The sequence below is a fragment of the Pelophylax lessonae genome, assembly GCF_965119305.1.
Source record: "Pelophylax lessonae genome assembly, chromosome: 12".
NCBI lineage: Eukaryota > Metazoa > Chordata > Amphibia > Anura > Ranidae > Pelophylax > Pelophylax lessonae.
In genome coordinates, this window is record NC_138779.1 from 58880525 (window position 1) to 58902703 (window position 22179).

The following is a 22179-nucleotide window of genomic DNA, read 5'->3' on the forward strand; positions in this document are numbered from 1 at the left end:
CCTCACAGGTCGCCTTAGTGTGAACGGGGACTTATCCTTCTATGTAGGATTACAGGCCTCTATTATCATTTCACAAGCCAAACCCACCCCCCCCCCCCACAGTTAGAAAACACCCCCTAGGCTCACACTTAACCCTTTGATCACCCCTAGGTTAACCCCCTTCCCTGCCAGTGTCATTATTACAGTAACAGTGCATATTTTTAGCACTGATTACTGTAGTAATGTCACTGGTCCCCCCAAAAGTGTCAAAAATGTCAGTCAAGGGTCCGATCTGTCCGCCGCAATGTTGCAGTCCCGCTAAAATTCGCAGATCGCCGCCATTACTAGTAAAAAAAAAATAAAAAAAAATGAAAAAGACAAATCTTTCCCCTAGTTTGTAGAAGCTATGACTTATGCTCAAACCAATCAAAATACGCTTATAGCAGTTTATTTTTATTTTTTTTACCAAAAATATGTAGCAGAATACAAATTGGCCTAAAAGGATGAAAAATTTTAATTTTTACATTTTTTTTTTGGTCGCTGGAACAGGTGTCCCTGTTTGAAGTAGGGTTGCCACCTCATCCCTTTAGTCCAGGACACATATGAATTACACAGGTTCTGTGGCTAATTCAATGCACTTAAAGCAGAATTCCAGTCCCCAAATCAAAATTTTTTTTTTTTTAACTCCGCTGTAATTTAAACAACTTTATATGCCACATTTAGCTAGTCTCTATAGTGTATTCCTTTTTGTTTCAGTTTAATTAAAGAACGCCTTGATATCAAAAGCTGGCTGGATCCATGTCCACTGTGGGCGCCTGAAGCCTTCTAGTATCTATTTCCGGGGTTAGGTGCTGCTGGCTACCCATCATGCACCTCCCGTTCTCGCACTTTGGCAGTAATATCACCATGCGGCGCGCCTTCCTTCTGACACATTGCCATAGCAATGGCAGCGTCGGCGGCGATTTTCCGCCCTGTTGCTGTAGCAACATCTCAATCATGACATCCTGATCCTCCCAGGCGCGTCATTTCCGGTCTGGAAATAACGCAAGATTTCGTCACTTGTCAATTCACTAGGCCTCCTGGGATACATGACGCCGCTATTCCAGGAACCCTTGCAAATTGCCTAGTGATGTAATCGCCTAGGCGGATGCACCAGGAAGTGCAGCAGGCAAAAGAAATAAGGTATTTTATTACAAAAAAAATGTAAAAAGCGCTTGTAATGCTTAAAACACACAATAAAGGAAGAAAAAATGGGTGGAACTCCGCTTTAAGGCACCAAGTGGGTTTAACCACTTTAGCCCCGGAGGATTTGGCTGCTCAATGACCAGGCCCTATTTTGCGATTTGGCATTGCATTATTTTAACGGACAATTGCGCGGTTGTGCGACGCTGTACCCAAACAAAATTGACGTCCCACAAATAATGCTTTCTTTTGGTGGTATTTAATCACCTGTGCAATTTTTTTTTTTCTATAAACAAAAAAAGAGCGACAATTTAAAAAAAAATTACAATATTTTTCACATTCTTTTATTTGAAATTCTCAAAAAAAAATATGTAAAAATCAAAATTTTTTAACATTTTAGGACAATTTGTTTTCTGCTACATATTTTTGGTAAAAAAAAAATCGCAATAAGCATATTTTGATTGGTGTGTACAAAAGTTATTGCGTTTACTAACTGCGAGAAAGATTTATGTCATTTTTATTGGTTTTTTTTTACTAGTAATGGCGGCGATCTGCGATTTTTTGCGGGACTGCGACATTGCAGCGGACAGATCGGACCCTTGACTGACATTTTTGACACTTTTGGGGGGACCAGTGACATTACTACAGTAATCAGTGCTAAAAATATGCACGGTTACTGTAATAATGACACTGGCAGGGAAGGTGTGACAACTTTCCAAGAGTGGTTTCTTCTCTTGTGTTCTGTTGTCTCCGAAACAGGAAGTGAAGGGAAATCTCCCTAAGGGGACACAGACGGCAGCAACAAACCTGACAGGGGGTATAACCCTTTCCTGTTCTATCCAAAAACAAAACATTTTTTTACTGGCAGGATCAAAAGATAATAAAACCATGTTACAGTGGGGGGGGGGGCTCAGAAAAACAAAATCTGCTGTGTTAATGTCAGTGAAAGACTGCATCATTAAATCATTTTTCCCCCATACTTCCACTTTAATTAGTGTACCCCCATAGTCCTACGTCAAGCCCTGCATTTTAGGCAAGGGGACTTTCTCAGCCGGAATGTTCGGTCTTTTCTGTATCATTATTGGAAAGTTTTTTTTCTTTTCTTCCTGTAGGCTGACACTGTGAAACAGAAACTCTTCTTGGTGGGAAAAGTGCCATCGGCCATCTGAAAAGTGCCATCGGCCATCTGTACCGTGCTGACAGAGGAGGGAGAGCGGCTGCTGGGGAGGTGACAGCTGACATGGGGGCCCAGCAGACCACACAGCAGAGGTGAGGCCTACAGCTGACTCATTGATTCCTAGGCCTAGCCACATATTGGTAGGAAGCCCCTTGGTTTCCTGTAAACAGGCAGGAGGTGATTATATACAGTACTGCATTTCACGAACGGCCACCCCCAGACACAGTGAGCGAGAGGGCAGGGTGGGGTGCCAAGGTATGAAGGTAGGGCCTGGTAGAGACAGATACAGTATCTCACCAAAGTGAGTACACCCCTCACATTTTTGTAAATAGTTTATTATATCTTTTTATGTGACAACACTGAAGAAATGACACTTTGCTACAATGTAAAGTAGTGAGTGTACAGCTTGTATAAGAGCCCATTCAGACTAGCGCGACACGGCTTTGGGGGGCAACCTGTGAAGTCACGAGCACCGCGACTTCAGCGCGACTTGCAAAGACTTCACATAATGGAAGTCTATGCAAGTCGCCTCCAGGTCGCCCCAAAGTAGTACAGGACCCTTTTTCTAAGTCGGAGCGACTTGTGTCGCTCCTATTAGAACGGGTCCTGTGCTAATCAATGGACCGCGACCGACTGCGACTCGTCAGGCTGACAAGTCGCCTGACAAGTCGCGCTAATGTGAATGGGCTCTAACAGTGTACATTTGCTGTCCCCTCAAAATAACTCAACACACAGCCATTAAAGAGGTTGTAAACCGCCAAAAAAATGTTTTTTTTCTTTTTGCACCCTGCAAGAGAAACACATAATGAGCTAGTATGCATTGCATACTAGCTCATTATGAAATACTTACCTTAGAACGAGCCCCCGCCGTGCCGTCCGCTTACCTGTATGACGGGCGACATGTCCAGTCGCCCGTCTTCCGGGATCGCCGCATCCGGCCATCTGATTGGATGGAGCCGCGGTGACGTCACTCCCGCGCACGCGCGTGGGAGCCGACGGTCACGGCACGGAGCTCTGAAGGAATGGCACGAGCAGCCGTTCCTTCAGAGCGCATGCGCCACTGACATCACTGGCTGCATGTAAGGTACATATCTCCTAAACGGTGAATATTTAGGAGATATTTACAGTACCTATAGGTAAGCCTTATCATAGGCTTACCTATAGGTACAAGTTACAGAGGAGGGTTTACTTCCTCTTTAATGTCTAAACCGCTGGCAACAAAAGTGAGTACACCCCTAAGTGAAAATGTGCAAATTGGGCCCAAAGTGTCAATATTTTGAAATTATTTTCCAGCACTGCCTTAACCCTTTTGGGCATGGATTTCACTGGAGCTTCACAGGTTGCCACTGGAGTGCTCTTCCACTCCTCCATGACGACATCACAGAGCTGGTGGATGTTAGAGACTTTGCGCTCCTCCTCCTTCTGTTTGAGGATGCCCCACAGATGCTCAATAGGGTTTAGGTCTGGAGACATGCTTGGCCAGTCCATCACCTTTACCCTCAGCTTCTTTAGCAAGGCAGTGGTCATCTTGGAGATGTGTTTGGGGTGGTTATCATGTTGGAATACTGCCCTGCAGCCCAGTCTCCGAGGGGAGGGGATCATGCCCTGCTTCAGTATGTCACAGTACATGTTGGCATTCATGGTTCCCTCAATGAACTGTAGCTCCCCAGTGCTGACCATGACACTCCCACCACCATGCTTGACTGTAGGCAAGACACACTTGTCTGTAAACACAGCTGACCGTTCTTCTCTCTGGAATGATCACAGAGCGCCTGTGATCCTTCTATATAGGATCACAGGTCTCTATCGTCATTTCACAAGCCCCTCCCCATACAGTTAGAAACACTCCCTTAGGTTCATATTCAACCCCTTGATCACCCACATGGTTAACCCCTTCCCTGCCAGTGTCATTGGTACAGTAACAGTGCATATTTTTAGCACTGATTACTGTAGTAATGTCACTGGTTCCCCCCAAAAGTGTAAAAATGTCAGTTAGGGGTACGATCTGTCCGCCGCAATGTCGCAGTCCCGCTTAAAATAGCAGATCGCCACCATTATGAGTAAACAAAAAAAACAATAAAAATGACATAAATCTTTCCCGTAGTTAGTAGATGTGATAACTTTTGCGCAAACCAATGAAAATACGCTTATTGCAATTTTTATTTTCCCAAAAATATGTAGCAGAAAACAAATTAGATTTTTTTTTATTTCGGGAATATTATATAGCAGAATGTGAAAAATATTGTTTTTTTCCCAGAATTGTCGCTCTATGTTTGTTTATAGCGCAAAAAATAAAAATCACACAGGTGATCAAATACCACCAAAAGAAAGCTCTATTTGTGGGGAAAAAAGGACATCAATTTTATTTGGGTACAGCGTCGGACGACCGTGCAATTGTCCGTTAAATTAACGCAGTGCCGAATCGCAAAAAAATGGCCTGGTCATTAAAGGGGGAAAATCCTTCCGGTCCAGAAGTGGTTACGTTTTGCCCTTTCACACAGAACGAATCTGCATGCAGTTTTGATGGATGAACACCTATGCAATTTTTAATAAATACATCTCTTAATGTTAAAAGTTAATTCCCTGTGCTGATGCCAACCCCCACCCGCCCCCCCCCCCCCCCCCCCCGTATTCCCTGACAACTTCTGTCACAGCCCCAGTCCCTAGTAATACACTGACAATGCTGACAGCTCTCCTGCTATCTGTCCTTCATGTAGACACTCCTAATGTTAGGATGAATGACAGTAGGGAGCAGGGGAGGACTAGGCCAGGGGGTAGGGGGGGGGGCAATTGCCCCCTGGGCCCCTCTGAAGCCCCGTTAAAAGGCTGCACCACTTCTGCAACAGACATGCCTAAAGGATTCCTGGTAAAGGGAAGTAAAAAGTCCCTGCCGCTGATCTACTGAGTGCAGGATTATGACAAGGACAAAGTGCAGACCCCCCCAGCATGGATGGTGTAAACTGTGTCTGAAAGAGGCCGTTTCCATGCCCCACTGGAGACTCTTCCACCCCAGCCAGCCCCAACCAAGCTGTCCCAGCTCCCTCCAACCTCCCTCTGCTTGCCAAGTCGGGAACCCGGATCCAGCCAGTAAGTAGTGAGTATCCGGAGCAGCTTGGAATGGGGGTCAAGAGGAGGATTGGGAGAGTGGAAGGGGGGCTGAGTCACTGCACCATGGGCCTCTGGTTTGTACTTGCCCCCTGGGCCAAATGTTGCCAGTCTGCCCCTGGTAGCGGGGTCCCATCAAACAAATAGGGCCCTGTGATCTGTACAGATGCCCCAGGACATAAAACAGGACAGGTAATAGTTAATCACATTCTTTGACGCTCTGGAAGGAATTCACAGATGTTGGGTGGAGTGGAATCAGGTTTGGTTTGAAAGCTGACACCCAGGATTATCATCTGTTGTCACATTCTTGCAGCTTTGCTGGATCATCCAAAGAGTAGTCTACTCGTAAAAGGAAATGTCACCATGATCATATATATGACGTCATTGGAAGGAGGTCATAAGTGTCCCTGGTGGGAATTTAAACCCGGACCCCGAAACTGTATGGCCGCACTGCTACCCCATTATGTTGTCGTATTTTATGAACCATCATCAATATCATGTTTTCCTTTCTTGCAGCCCGTGGAGCATGTTACCAGAAGACGTATTGCTGGAGATTCTAGCTCTGGTCCCGGGTGTGGATCTGATCTCTCGATGTCGGCTGGTCTGTAGTCAGTGGAAAGAAGTCATCGATTCTGTAACGCTTTGGAAGCTAAAATGTCAGCGTGCTGGCTACATCAACAAAGACTGCAAGAAACATCCTAAAGACTGGAAGATCTTCTACTACCTGTCCAGCTGCAAGAAGAACCTGCTCCAAAATCCATGTGCACTGGGTGAGCGATTTCTCATGTTAGTGGACTTCTCAGCAGTGGTGGCTGGTGCTCCATGGGCTGGGGGGGAGCGTTAGACGGACCACACCATACCCCCCCCCCCGGACCACACCAGCCCACACCATACCCCCCCCCCCCCCCGGTTGCCAGCTCACTCACCCTGAACATGTGGAGGGCAGGCAGGCAGCAGCGGCGGTGGCTTCTCCTCAGTCCCCTGCCTCTCCTCCCTCCTCCTCGGCTATTGGCATGGCTTCTCCTTTTGGCCAATCGGGAAACAGGTCTCAGGACCTGCTTCCTGATTGGCCAGGAGGAGGATCCGTTTGACAATAGCAAATATTCATTTGCTTTTGTCACACAACTGGGTGGGCTCAGGACGCAGTGCTCTGCGCCCCAAGCCCACCCTTTTTGAAGCCTATTAGAGCCTCTGGCTCTAATCACGTGCTTAAAAAAAAAAAACCCCATTGGAATCCATGCTTCCGGCACCCTGCATGTAGATTAGGGGGGCAGACGCATAAATAGGGGGGGCTGCGCCCCTGCGGCCCCAATGGTTGGCCACAAACTGCTTCTCAGTAACTTTAAAACTCCAAGATCCACCTTTTATCATTAAAGAAACATCTTTGAGCTCCAGTTAGTGACTTTGTCTAAGCTGAGATGATGTCATTAGTCTGCTGCAGGCAGAAGGAAGCATTTCCTCAGTCTCCTCTCCCACAGTGATCAGACTGCAACATTGTAAATTTGTAGCAAGCCACAAGGTTAGAGGCTGCAGCAGGGGCTGATCTGTGTCAAACATTTGTGAACACTGGCAAGAACTGCACCATAATATAAGAGTATGTACACACAGTCACAGTATTCTAAGCCAGATTAGGATCGGTAACACAATATAATGATCTGTATATGAAATGTGACCCCCAGTATTTCTGGTTGCGGTTTACAGGGGGGTTGAAACACAATTTCCTACTCACTGCAATACTGTAGGGCTCTTTCAGACAGGCTTTAATACTTACCACATTCTGAAAAGCGATTCACGGTGAATTGCTTTTCAGAGGGCAGTATAGCAGTGGCTGGCAGGCTTTCAGGAGGCCTCTTTAGAGTTTTATTTTTTCTTTGAATTGTCAAACAGCAATTTTACATTGTGGGACCGCTCTACAACTGTGCGTCAAGCGTTTGGCTCACAATTGTATTAATCTCAATTGGTGAGCTTGATAGCTGATGCAGACAGTAAAACTATGCAGCCCGAGTTAAATTTGCTGCAGCATGTGTACAGTCCCGTCAGACTAAAATGTTATGCAGCACCCTCCTAGGTAGGTGCTAGTGAGAGAGTATAGTTTTGGCTCTGTCTGCCTATCAGAGGGGCAGCAGAGAAATCTATATTGCTTTCTGCCTACCAGAGAGTAGGACCTGTGAGTTAGGTCTGCTCTGTGTGCTCAGGGTGTGATTCATTGGGACTTCATATTGTTTCACACTGGTCCAATAGGGAGGCATGACCAATGGGTACACAGGCCTTGATACAGTCCCAGTGATTGGTAGAGACTGGCTGTCTCGGTGCATTATGGGATACAGTATAAATGCCAGGAGCACATGTGCTGCGGGGTCTTTGGCTGGTGAGCAGAGTCCCGGAGGGAGGGTGGCAGCTACCTCCTCCTCTGTAGCAGTGGCACGTGGTCACAGGTAGTCAGACTGGGGAACAAAGGAAAGGAACTGAACCCAGAGGTCAAGGAGAACTGACTGGAGGGGTAGAGACAGTGGAGACCCTCGAAAAACAGTAATGTGAGTAGAGGGGATCGTGTCTAGGTGCCTGACCTGAGGGGGGGCCACCCCGGTGTAGGATAGTCAGAGGACAGGTGTCAGTCTGTGGAGTGAAAGGGGATTCTAGGAGGGTATCCTGAAGATAATCTACACAACTAAGTCATCTGTACAGAGACTTAACCTAAATTCATCTAGTGGCAGGTGAATCTGCAGCCTGCCTGCATCTCCAGATAAGAGTCCTCATCCATTGTGAATAGTTAATATGGAGTATCCCACTATTCCCTTCTCCCATCCCTATTTAAAATAAAACAACTACATACCCCTGCAATGATCATTGACTGAGCCAAAGAAGTAAAGTGTTAATCTGTGAATGCCAATGTTGCTAACGGTAACCCAGGGGGACCCGAAAGTGTATTATCCAGCAATCCTCAAGGGGGCAGTGCTACGGTTAGAACTCTGGTGGCTGGCAAATCCACAACTTAGGCTCAGCCGCCTGTTATTGCCCCCCTAGCTGCCAGTGTGAAAGAGCCCTTAATGCAATGCACATCAGTGGGTGAAAAAATGGGTGCTCACCAGGACACCGAGTGTTGGTGTGTGCTGATGCAAGGCTTGTGTTATGGGGGGTGTTCTGTAGTCCAGCAGGGGACATAACTTAAAGAGGATTTACACTACCTATCAAAAATTCAGTTTCTAAGCCCTGATAATTGTCTCTGTGTCAGAATAAAGAAATCTATGTAGCACTGCCCCCTTGGGGGTTGCTTGTACTTGCATGTTCTTCTGTGCTGCCTTGACCCTGTGAACCGTCCAGTCCTCCTGACACTCTAGGTACAGATATGCTGTGTATACCTTTAAATGACACAATGCAGATCTGCTTCAACTCTTTCAGGTTTACTTTACTTAAAAGGAAGGTTAAAAAGGGGTATCAGTCAACTACACCCTAGATAAACCGCCAGGACTCAGTTGAAATAATACTAGTAAGAAAGCAGTCAAATAATGATTAACAGTAAGTAAATAACACCAATGTACACAGTATCAGACAATAGTGAATGGATCCCTCAGGAAAAGCTATAAATTGCTATGCAGAATACTCCTACTAAAGGGGAACCCCGGGCAGGCCTATAATGTCTGCATCCTAATGAGAAATTAGGTAATTTAGATACCAGTTGAGTGTCCCCTTAAAAGCAATAGAATGGCAATGTTTAGAATGCAAGGCCTTGCTGTGATCTTCACCGGGAGTTGGAGCTCAAAGAACAAGGAATTCCCAAATTCAGCACGGTGTGAGACAATCAAGGAAAAGTAGCTGGTTCTTACTAGAAGTAATCTGCTGATTCATCCAGATGTAGGGTGTCTGTATACAGTGTTGTACTGAGCAAGTGCCCGCTCACCAATCCTGATGACCGATTTATAGCTTCTTGAAGACCAGACAAAGTCAACTCTCCTCTCTCAACACTGCAAGCTACCGAGATGGCTGCGCTCTGCTGATTCAGAGAGTCTCACCGGCTCTGATACCATCAGCGAGGCTGCAGGGATGTTCATGATATAGCGAGCGTCATCCGTCCCACCTGGGCTGAGTCTGCAGATGGCTGGGTGGTGTGCAGTAGGCCGCAGTCCTCTTTCTCTCTCAGCAGTGAGCCGGTGGACACATGATGGAAGAAAGAGAGCGTTGGCCTGGTCAGCAGATCCCTTTAAGGTCTCTCCCACAATTCTTTCCTGGCCTACTGGGAGGTGTAATCCATAAGCAATTCAGCAGTTCAGTAATATCTCTTCAGAAGTAATATCTCTTCAGAAGACTACAGTTCCCAAAATACTCTCTTCTGGTCTCAGGAGTATGATGCATGAAATCTGAGACCAACACTAGGGGAGTATAGAGACAGTCTAGAAAGCAGTGGACATGTCTTCAACATCAGATGCCCATAGTCCGCTCCCAGATACACCTACTTACTAGTCCATGGAGTCTGCCATTGTCTTACTGGCAGCCACAATTCTTTTGCACTGTTTTTTTTCCTGAACTGCTAACTTTCACTGAGATCCCACACATGTGCAGACATGCTGCAGGTCTCTGCCAGGTCTACGTTCCTTTTTGGGCGACAAACTTCACGAGATTTGCTGCGATTGCCATGCAGTATTCATAGCAGAATCACATTGGTTTCGGGGTGCCATTAAAGGATAATGGCAGGCAAACACACATTATGCAGGGATTGGCACCCGAATTGGTACCACGGGCAGAATCGCAGCGACTCTGCTCATGCTTCCAAATTGCAACATGTGAACGGAGTCTAGTGATACTTTCAGCTCACTTGCTACTGTAACTTGCTCCTCACACTGCTTTCCATCAGAGAAAGGCATTTCTTCAACTCCATTATTTATATACTAGCCTTCTACTCAGGGTGCCCCTGTGCTGGCAAGGACAGAGCTAGAATTAACTGTGTGCCCCTTGCATACTACTGGCATCCTACCTATGGAGACCTCTTGTGGCAACTGCACTGTCAATAATTCCAAGTCGTCCTGGGCCTAACTCATTCCACTAACCCTGGTGCCATCCAGTGTCCAGAAAGGGGTATTACATCAGGCATATCTGTGCTCCTACTATACACCAACCTTTCTCAATCAGGGTTCTGTGGAACCCTAGAGCTTCTCCAGAGGTTGCTAGGGGTTCCTTGAAGGATGAGCAACTTTAACTTCTGACACCAATGGTCACCAATTTTTATCTATTTGTAAGGGGTCCACTGACCACCAGTGTAATGGGATCCCTCTCTCACTGACCACCAGTGTAATGGGATCCCTCTCCCACTGACCACCAGTGTAATGGGATCCCTCTCCCACTGACCACCAGTGTAATGGGATTCCTCTCCCACTGACCACCAATCTAAAGGGGGTCATTCCCCACTGACTACTAAAGTAAGAAATCTCTTTACTGACCAACAATGTTAGCAGACAATTTTCCGGGGACCACCAATATAAGTGTAGCCATACCCAAAAGGGGGGGGGGGCGGCGTCCGTGTGCCGTGTGTGCGGATGTGCCGATCTGTCACCATGCACGGATTTTGGCCGATGACCCATCCGAGTACCAACTCACTGCCGATATCATGTGATCCCGTGACATATCACAGCAGGTCACATGACAGTTGTAAACAATAGATGGCTTCCTTTCATTGTTAGGTGTGATTGGTCAATGTGATCACATGATATAGACAGTGCCAATCACAGACCATCTGTACAACATGATTAGCTCTGGCCAATCACAGCTAATCAAAGCAAAACAGATTGAATTAATTTGTTTCATTCAGTAAAATGCTTGCTTATAGCAATGTAATGCACTGCTATATGCAAACATAATTTGTAGAAAAAAAAAACCTGATCAATTCCCCAGAGTAGTACAATGTAAAGAAAAAAAATAAAATCCTGATCAATTTCCCAGAGAAGTACAATGTTACTATGGTAACATTATATTGCTCTGGTCACAGTGTGTTAAAAAAAATCATTAAAAAAAATGTAAAATCAATGAAAAAAAAATATTTTTTTTTTGTACTGTCACCAGTCAGTGTCCCTAATTACTGCCACACCTGTTATATAATATTGCTGTACTGCACTGGTGAAAATATTTAAAGAAAAAAATGTAAAAAATTAAGTCTTTTATCATTTATTTAGAAAAAAAAGTAACTAAAAAGGAAAAACATCAAAAGAAAGCTCTATAATGTGAATAAAATCAAAAAAATGTTTAGGACGGGGGGTGGCCCTGCTCTGACACTGATGGGGCATTTCACAGGTGCACACGGCATTCCTGAGGGGTTGGAGGCTCAACTCTTCGCTAAATCCAACAAACTTTACCCTACCTATAGACTTCTTCAGAAAGTCTGGGATAAGGCCAGACAGTTACAACAGGTTACCGGCTACACTTCTTATAGTCCCATATGGCATAATCGCACATACCCTGAGTTGGACAAGCTGGATCAGGCTGGAAGGTGGCTGCCGTTTGGGGTTTCCCACATTAAACACATTCTGCTCAATGGGGCGCTAGTGCCCTTTGAGCAACTGCAACTTGGGTTCTCCTTACCAAATGATATGAAGTTCTACTACCTGCAGCTTCGGCATGCATTCCGGGCTCAGCCTTCCTTGTCCCACTCCAGTTTGTCCTCCACACCGGTATTTTTCCTTATGGAGCAGTATACTTCTACTAAGGGTTTTATATAAGCCTGCTATGCAGCCTTATTGGGGTTATATCTGGACAGATATCCCTGTAAGGCGTGTGACCAGTGGAGTGGAGATGTGTGGGAGATACCTGCTGAGCAATGGGAGGAGGCCTTGGGGTCAGTTAGAAAGTGCTCGCTTAATGTTTCCCATCAGGTGTCCCAGTTGTATATCCTTCTACGAGTACATCATACCCCGGCGAAACTGTATGCTATGGGTATCCGATCGGACAATATGTGCAATAGATGTGAGAGAGATGTGGGGGACCTAATACACTTGTTATGGAGATGCCCAAAACTGCATCGGTACTAGACCTCTGTGACTTCCACTATAAACAGAGTTCTGGGCTTGGCGATCCCTGTGGATCCCAAGCACTGCCTCTTGGGTATATTGGATCACATTATAGATGATAGATACTTGCGAGAGGCAGCTGCGCGAGCTCTGTTTCAGGCTCGGCTGCTTATTCTTCGACATTGTGTTGATCGGGATCCTCCTACATATCGGCTATGGCTGGAGCAGCTGGGCGCCACCCTTCGCATGGAAAAGTATATTTACCTGCATAGAGGTGCCCCGGCTAAGTTCCAGAAAGTTTGGGGAGTCTGGCTGAGTTCTCTGGGGATGGCTCCTACGGACCTGGTCCTCGACCGTCTGCTGCTTTAGGTGATGGGGGGATGGTGTGCCTCTGGTGGTCTGTTTTGGGGGAGCTGCTTTGATCTTTGATGCATGACTGTTCTCCTTTGCTACGATTTTTTGGTTCAGGCTGCTCTCTGATTTATGCTGTATACTGGTTCTGTGGCTGAGATCTGTAACACATTATGTGCCTTACCTTGTGGCTGTTTTTATTAGTTTTTTTTGTTTCTCTTGTTGCACTGTTTGTTTATGCATGCGATTTCTCAATACATTTTTCTCTTGATTTAAAAAAAATAAATAAAAAAAATGTTAGTTTGGGTACAGTGTTGCATGACCGCGCAATTGTCATTTAAAGTGCGACTGCGCTGAAAGCTGAAAATTGGCCTGGGCAGGAAAAGGGTAAAAGTGCCCAGTATTGTATTGGTTAAATTAGTGCCCTTCTGCATGTCCAGGCACCCTTTAACTGGCAAAGCTTCCCAATAACCAAAGTTATCTAAAACAAACCCGTTAATTGTATCCTATTGTTTTTTTTTTTTCCTGTTATAGAGAAATTTAATTCATGGACAATAGAGGAAAACGGTGGTGATCTTTGGAAGGTTGAAAAATTGCCTGGAGATTTAGGAGAAAATTTACCAGATGAGACGGTCACTAAATACTTTGTGACTTCCTATGGGTAAAGTCGTCCTTTCCTTTTTTTTGTTTTTTCTTTTTTGTTTATTAAACTCTCCTCCTCTTGGGGTGGTGTGAAATGACTCCCTAAGTAGTGAAGTAGTGTGGCAGGCTAATGTTTCCATCTCAAGGTCTGGTCCTTGGTGTACGGTAGAGAGAAAAATAAGTTGGGTGACAGTCATTTTAGTCTTTTTATTCTTTTTTTTTTGCTGAAATCCTGAGAAAAAGAATTTTGGGGGTGTAGGATGCCCAAAAATAGGAAACGTTATTCTGAAGTAATGCAAAAGATGACCGCGCCTAGGTGATAATTAATGTTAATGTGATGCTGCTGCTATCCTATTGAGGAATTCTCAATCACAGATACAATTTATAAAGGTGACAGCACTGTATACAGGTGTGCAAACAATATTTTATAATATAAAACCTTTAGAATCATTAAAGTGTTAATATTATAAACTAAAACATACTTGTATCATAATAACAAATAACAAAAATAATAGTGACAAATTTTGTATCAATAAAGTGATTCAACAAACACATTATGTAGGAAAAAATGTAGCAAAAAGTCCTGCAGTGCTCCAAAAATTCCCACATATACTTTGGTGTAAAAACAAACAAATAATTTGTGTTCACAGTCCAATATATCGTAAACATTCATATAAATCCAAACTCAATATGAGATCCAAAAAACGATGTGCAAAATTAGCGTAGAAAAAAAAAAAATATGTTCCTCTTATCTTCATGTGCTATCATCACAAGTGAGTTGCCCGCCACCACTTATGTTCAAAATCACTCACCAGATCACATGGCTGGTAATGTTATAAACCAGCAAACTAGTGTTTTCCCTAAGGGAGTAATCATCTGCAAGCTTCCTGGTAGACCATTCTAAACAATCTTCTATTCCTCTCAATCAATGTTTCAGGCGAGGAAAAATCCAACAAAAGAGAGAACTCAGCATAGCATAAAACCTTTTTAAAAATGTTCCCACTTTAATAAAAAGATAATGCACTCACATTTAAAAGTGTCTCCACTGACACAAGTATAACCGGCATGTAAACATCCATGGGTTAGCTCCAACACCACCGCTGCTGCGAGCTGACCCGACACAGTATGATGGCGGCACTTCCAACTCCCTCCCTACATACGTTTCGTCATTGGACGTCTTCATGGGGTTTTTGTATTATGAAATATTGTTTGCACACCTGTATACAACGCTGTCACCTTTATAGTTATTCTGAAGTAGTAGTAGGCCCTTTAACCCTTTCACTGTCAGAGGTGTTTTTGTGTTTTTGTACAAATGCTTAAAAAATTATTTTAGACCTGAAGATGACTTAAAACCCCAAACCAAATATATTCTGATAGCAGACATTCTGGAGAATAAAATGACAGGAGTCCCAATTGTTTTATGTCACACAATGTTAGCACAACGGTTTATCAACATTTCAGTACAAAACTCAAATTTTTTATTTTTTTTTACTAAACTTTATCCTAATCACAAAAAGGTCCCTTATGAGGTGCTTTTTTTAATAACACGTTCTCTTTATTGAGGAATCAGTGGTTAGGGTTAGTCTGGCTTTCACTAAGTCCTCTAATGTCCCATCTGCCCTCTATTGAAGCTAATGGAACACAGATCACGTTCCATTAGCTTTTTCCCTGGCCACACCAGCCAGGGAAAGTGATAGCCAGACCTAGAACTGACATTTTCACTTCTAGTTTCTTATTATGAAGGGGAGATTAGCCAATGGACATTTGCTGATTCCCCCTTCCCACTACCTGGCGGCACTCACCATGCCGGTACTAGGTCCGCCTATGGGAGCAGCAGTTGCAGTGCATTTTTTTCTAATAAGTAGGCCCCCTGACCTTCTGATAGCAGTAAACCCTGGTTCACGCTGTAAGGCTACATGTACACTGGAACTCCCCTAGATGTTAATTCTTCTGGCAGAAGAAAAATGCTAAACACGGCAAAAACACACGTAAACCTGGTACCGCGTTAAGCTGCATCTAACAATTGGACGTTTGTTCATTTTATTGGCCAGAATACAGGCCATAGAAATTAATAAACAATCAAGCATTAAATGTGGCTAGGGCTTAGGCATGCTTACATGTGTTTTGTATTTTTTGCCAAAAAATTCCTCTCCTAAATGTGATTCTTCTGCGTTCAGGAGAGGGACGTTTAACTTCCCCTAAACCCTGCTGCTCCTAAACTCTACTAAAGGTTTAGTGTACATTGACACATTGGCTTTTATTGAGTTGAGTTCAGGAGCTTTGGCAAAAAAAAAAAGTACAAAAGCTCCTAAATTCATGTTGTACACGAAGTTTAACCCAAACGTGAATCACATAGAAACCGCGCCCCATTGCTGTGCGATTTACATGCGATTCAGTGTGGTGCGATCCGAGCCCATTCATTTTGAACAAGCTCAAATAGCACTGCATTGTGCCAAAAAATTGCAGGCACTTTTTTGGAGCAACACCGCAATCAAATAGCATGGTTGTTTTGTACCATATGATCCATCATCCTGTGCAGGCAAACCATAATGTGTTTGGGGTGTTGTTAACTTTGCATTGACACCCACAGTGCGATTGCAATGCGGTCCAGGAAATTTGCAGGGATCACTGCGTTTTCTGCATCACATATGCATGAACCTAGGCTTAAATATATGCTCATGTTCATGCAATGAATCTTTCTCTAACTGTCCAGCAGCTTCTACCTAGCTTCTCTGCTCCTTCAAGACAGCCACCCTTTAGTCCAGCTCTCTTCTGCTATCTCATCCAGCATGGTAGCTAAAGTCCTTGGCCTTCAGCAAGTGCCCCCAGGCTGAGGCAAGGGCCAAGGAGAGAGATATTCAATGCAGACATCCTCTCGAGGCAAAAACCCAGGGGGTGAAGAGAGAAGGTGCTATAAACTTCCATCATCTCCTTAAAACAACTCTAAACAAAGAGGTCAAGGATTGGTTGCTTCAGATAAATATTCATAACTTGATTAGAGATTGTCCCTCACAGTCTGATTACTGGAACCTCCTCAACAGTAACAGGCAGAGCAATCAACACACTGAGATTAGGAGAACCAGTATAGTCCAGAAAAATGAGCTCAGGCTGGTAACAGCCTAGCCGCAAAGCACAAGTTTAATTAGCAGTGGCAAAGCGTGGGTTGTCAGCACCCGGGGCAAGGTAAGTAAGTAAGTTGTGCGCCCTACACAAATCTACTAGACCACTATACAGACCACTACACTGACACCTACACTGACCTAGCTGACCACTACACAGACCTACCGGATAACTATACTGATACCTACACAGACCTACCTTATTCCTACGCTGACCTACCTGATTACTATACTGACCACTACACAGACCTACCTGACAACTACACAGACCTACCTGACCACTACGGAAACCTACTTGACCACTACACAGACACCTACACTGACCTATCTTATTTCTACACTGACCTACCTTATTCCTGCACTAACTAACCTGATCACTAAACTGACCTACCTAATTTCTATACCGACACCTACACTGACCTACCTAACCACTACACAGGCCTACCTGACCACTACACAAACCTAACTGACAATTACACTGACCACTAAACTGACCTACCTGTTTCCTGCACTAACCTACCTGATCACTATACTGACACCTACAAAGACCTATCTGACCACTACACAAACCTACCTGATTCCTACACTAACCTACCTGATTCATTTACTGACACCTGCACTGACCTACCTCACCACTACACAGACTTACCTGACAACTACACTGACCAACCTGATCACTAAACTGACCTACCTAATTACTATACTGACAATTACACAGACCTACCTGACCACTACACTGACCTACCTGTTTCCTGCCCTAACCTACCTGATCACTATACTGACACCTACAGAGGCCTATCTGACCACTACAGAGACCTACCTGATTCCTACACTAACCTACCTGATTACTATACTGACACCTACCTCACCACTACACTGACCTACCAGATTCCTGCACTAACCGACCTGATCACTACACTGACCTACCTTATTACTACACTGACCCCTACACTGACATTCCTGATTCCTACACTGACCTACCTGACACCTTCACTGACCCCTGTACTTACACCCCCACACTGACCCCTTCACTGAGACCTACACGGACCCCCCTACAGTGACACCTAAACTGGCCCCCCTTCACTGACCCTTCTTCCCTGCCCCCCCTTCACTGACCCCCCCTAGACTGGCCCCCTGTAACGCTCCTGCGTTTCATGTATGGTGTGGATTTTCAGCTGCAGAAATATTCCACTTCAGTAGTCATGTAAGAGAGATGCTGAGATACCATTCCCAACCTCAATGACTCATCATGTGTGGAAGGTCTTAACTCAGCTATTAAATACACACACTCAACAAGCTGGTTCCTAGAGTGACTTTATGTATGTAGTAACACAGTGATGAAGATTTAAGAAACAGGTTGAGTGGAGGTGGTAGGTGACAGACACTTGAAGGTAAGACAGTAGCAGATGGATGCAGGTAGGTTTAGCAATCATGTATGGTAGCAGATGACAGAGTAGCAGGTGGACATACAAGAGAGATCAACCCAGTGCAGGAATAAGTAGCAGTAGTCTTAAGAGCTAGCAATCTAGATATGCAGATGTGATAAATAGTCTTTACTATGCAGAGCTAGATAGTGTAAGCTTAGTATAAGTTTATAGAGGGTTCCCCTGCGGGGTACTTAGCACTAATAGCAATACAGCCGAAGGTTGGTTCAGGAGGAGCGGATGATCCGGAAGCGGGATGCAGGGATCAGCGCAGCGAGGTTCCGTCAGCGAGGTATGCTTGCAAGCACGAAAGCTTCAAGCCAAGTTAGCATCCAGGTAAGGGTGTTTGAACGAACACATGTGAGTGAGAACCGGCGCTTTAAATAGCCATCTAGTCCGGCGCTGAGTGATGACAGCTTCAGTCTTAAAGGTGTATGCGCACCTTTCCAAAAGAGAATGGTGGGGCGCATACACTTGTGAAAAGAGTAATTTAGGGTACCAAAGGTACCGGAACATTACACCCCCCTAGACTGAACCCGCTACACTGACCCCTTCACTGACACCTACACTGACCTCTTCACTGACACCTTCACTGACCCCCCTACAGTGACACATACACTGGCCCTACTTTACTGACCCTTCTTCCCTGCCCCTCCTTCACTGACCCCCCCTTCACTGACACCTACACTTACCCCTACACCGACACCTTCCCTGCCCCTCCTTCATTGACCCCCCCTACACTGATTCCCCCTACACTGACACTTACCCCTCTACACTGACCCCCCCCCCACATTGACACCTACAATGACCCCTTTACTACCCCCCCATTGACAACCACACTGACCCCCCCCCCCTTTCACTGACACCTATACTGACCCCTTCATTGACACCTACACTGACCCCCCCCTACACTGACCCCCCCTACACTGACCCCCCTACACTGACCCCCCCTGCGGGCATGGTACAGGAGAATGCATAGTACAAGAGAATGCAGGGCTGTGGACATGGTACAGGAGAATGCAGGGCTGCGGACATGGTACAGGAGGATGCAGGGCTGTGGGCATGGTACAGGAGAATGCAGGGCTGCGGGCATTGTACAGGAGAATGCAGGGCTGCAGGCATTGTACAGGAGAATGCAGGGCTGCGGCACGGTACAGGAGAATGTAGGGCTGCGGGCATGGTACAGGAGAATGCAGGGCTGTGGGCATTGTACAGGAAAATGCAGGGCTGCGGGCATTGTACAGGAGAATGCAGGGCTGCGGGCATGGTACAGGAGAATGCAGGGCTGTGGGCATTGTACAGGAGAATGCAGGGCTGCGGGCATGTTACAGGAGAATGCAGGGCTGTGGGCATTGTACAGGAGAATGCAGGGCTGCGGGCATAGTACAGGAGAATGCAGGGCTGCGGGCATTTTACAGGAGAATGCAGGGCTGTGGGCATTGTACAGGAGAATGCAGGGCTGTGGGCATGGTGCAGAAGAATGCAGGGCTGCGGGTATGGTGCAAGAGAATGCAGGGCTACGAGCATTTTACAGGAGAATGCAGGGCTGCGGGCATTTTACAGGAGAATGCAGGGCTGCAGGCATTTTACAGGAGAATGCAGGGCTGCAGGCATTTTACAGGAGAATGCAGGGCTGCGGGTACTGTAGAGGGTAATGCAGGGCTGTGGGCATACTACAGGAGATGCAGTGCTGCGGAGATGGCACAGGTGTACCATTTCTGCAGCACTGCATTTCTTGTAGTATGCCCGCAGCCCCGCATAATGGAAGGTAGTGCGGCTGTGGAGGAGTCTCACACTTACTTGTTCCTGAGCGCCATAGATTTAAAAATGCCGCCGCCCAACAGCAACACGTCATTGCGCATGCGCCGCCGCTCGCGAAAGCACGTATACGTTCGGCTATTCCCAGGAATAGCTGAACATGTACGGCCTTTCCCCAGCGGTGGCGGCGCAAGCGCTGTGACATGTTGGTGCCGGGCGGCGCCTTTTTAAATTTAAGTCGTCTCCGGAGCATGGTCGGCCGGTGTTCCATTAATAAAAACCCTAAATCGGCCGCGTAGTGACACTGGCGGGGACGCGGGATGCGCCCTCCCCCGGATTTTTTGCGCCCGGTGCGGCTGGCCCCCCCAGCACCCCCCACACTACGCCACTGTTAATTAGGACTAGTTAAGCTTAGGCAGTAATGTAAGCATTAATGTATGACCTCTGGGTCACTGCTCCGCGCCCTTTCATCCCCGAGACCCCACATTTTTATCAGCTGTAGGGGAGCGTCTTGGCTACCTGCGATACCATTTTGGGGTCTCCAGCACCTTTGGTTCGCCCGTGACAGCAATTTGACCACGGCTGTGTGTGCATCCCACCTCAGCCCCTCCTCCTCTCAATTAGCTGTTCGCTAAGTCTTAGAATTTCATCGGACCTTGAAAATGTCTTGTGCGCATGCGCACAGGGGCTCGCACCAGCCGGAAGTGACGAGGTCCGGAATTTTCATGGGTCAGACAAAATTTTAGAACACAGGCATGCAGCCAGGAGGGTATGCTTAGCTGAGAAAACACCTCCTCCTTTCCTCCCCTTCTGAAGACTCCTGGAATGTATGACATCATTTGCCAGGCCTGGAAACCAGGAAGTAACTGAAAAAATAAAAAAAAAGTTTAACACAAGTAAATATGATATACTTTTCTATCAATTTACTAATGTTAGCAGCATAATGATTGAGAGAGGTGTTGATTGAGAAATTCCCACTTTAAAGCAGTTGTATGGAGTGGGGAAAGGTTAGAATCCCTGTCAGGATTTTTTTTTTTTTTATATCTGTATCTCCGTTATTCTTCCTTACCTCCTGTCAAGGTGACAGTGGTCAGACAAAACGGGAAGTACATATGGGGAAATCTCCATAGTATGGATACTGGCATAGGCGTGCGCACAGGGTGTGCCGGGTGTGCCTGGGCACACCCTAATCACCTAGGGCACATTAGCATTATCGCTCTGTTTGCTAGTGAGGAGATGGGAAAGATCTCCCCCTGACCTGCTCTGCCATAAGAGAAGTGCCACACACTTCTATTTCACTTTCCAGCAGGGAGAGTAATGTACCGGGGCCATATACATGTAGGCAAACACATGCATGTGTATTTAAACTTTGGGGTGCACACCCTAATGCAATAGGCTGCGCACACCTATGGATACTGGATGGAGGAGACATTCGTCTATGTCAGAGTTCAGGACACCCTAAGAGCTGCCGAAGAGCCTGCCAAAATTTATTGAACATTTTGATCTTTCCAGGACTTGCAAGAAATCTCAGCTGATTGACCTGAAGAAAATGGGGTACAGCGGCAAATTTATGGACACTTTTCAACCGGACATTGTCATCAGAGACTGGTAAAAAAAATGTATTCCCTGATATTGAATTACAATGTATAGAAGGGGGGAATGTGGAACTTTAAATGAGGCCTAAGGCCATACATGCCATGCGCCTCCATCCCTAAAGAATTATACATTGGAAAGGGTTGGGACTTTTCATGAGACATATGACACAGCTGGTAAGAATGATATACAGTACCACATTTATTGTTGCATAGAAATGTGTAAGAGCACGACATGTTGCAAGCTATGAAAAGACTGAAAATATATGAGCTGATACTGTATGTAGTCCCCAAGTCCAGGTTATAAAAAACCAACATAGCACAATTCTATAGAGTAGTAAGGTTTGTAAAACGTTTAGTAGTATGATTGCTACATCAAACAGGCTCAACGTGTTTCATGGACCAATTTTCCACTTCCTCAGGAGCAGGCGTGTGATGCATATCTGCAAAAAATATATATGTATATAGAGAGATGCCTATGTTATCTAATAAATGAAAAAGGGGGAGGGGAAGGGAAAAAAAAGACAACCACATCCCCAAACAATTTACAATACAGCTCTGGTTTTGAAAATATGTTGTTGGAAGTTGGATGTGACCATAAGTATCCATCCCAGGAGCTGAGGGAGCGCAAGCCGGGCGATCAAGGCAAAGCACACAGCACACCCAGGAGTAAATGGGCCTGAAGTTGTAAGGTAGATAATGATATGTGCAGCAGGGTGGAATGATTCCTATTAAAAAAATGTGTAAATAATGTATACTTTAATAGAATATATAGTGCTGCTTGCATAACAACATAATATCTAGGAATAAAGAGTCCAATACTGGATATGGAAGGAATGTGAATAAAGAGTATACAAG

The 22179-nt window shown here is 45.5% G+C and overlaps 1 protein-coding gene across 1 annotated transcript in view; it reads left to right on the plus strand.

The window, feature by feature from the left end:
• The first annotated feature begins 2336 nt into the window (after nt 1–2336).
• The window catches only part of LOC309567701 (F-box only protein 44-like), a 28446-nt gene continuing 8603 nt past the window's right edge, over nt 2337–22179 (plus strand). Inside the window, exons 1-4 of the mRNA XM_082273141.1 lie at nt 2337–2430; nt 5960–6213; nt 13321–13447; nt 21242–21337. Of these exons, the coding sequence (XP_082129267.1) occupies nt 2402–2430; nt 5960–6213; nt 13321–13447; nt 21242–21337 (506 nt within the window). The 5' untranslated portion in view covers nt 2337–2401. The remainder of the gene's footprint in view (nt 2431–5959; nt 6214–13320; nt 13448–21241; nt 21338–22179) is intronic.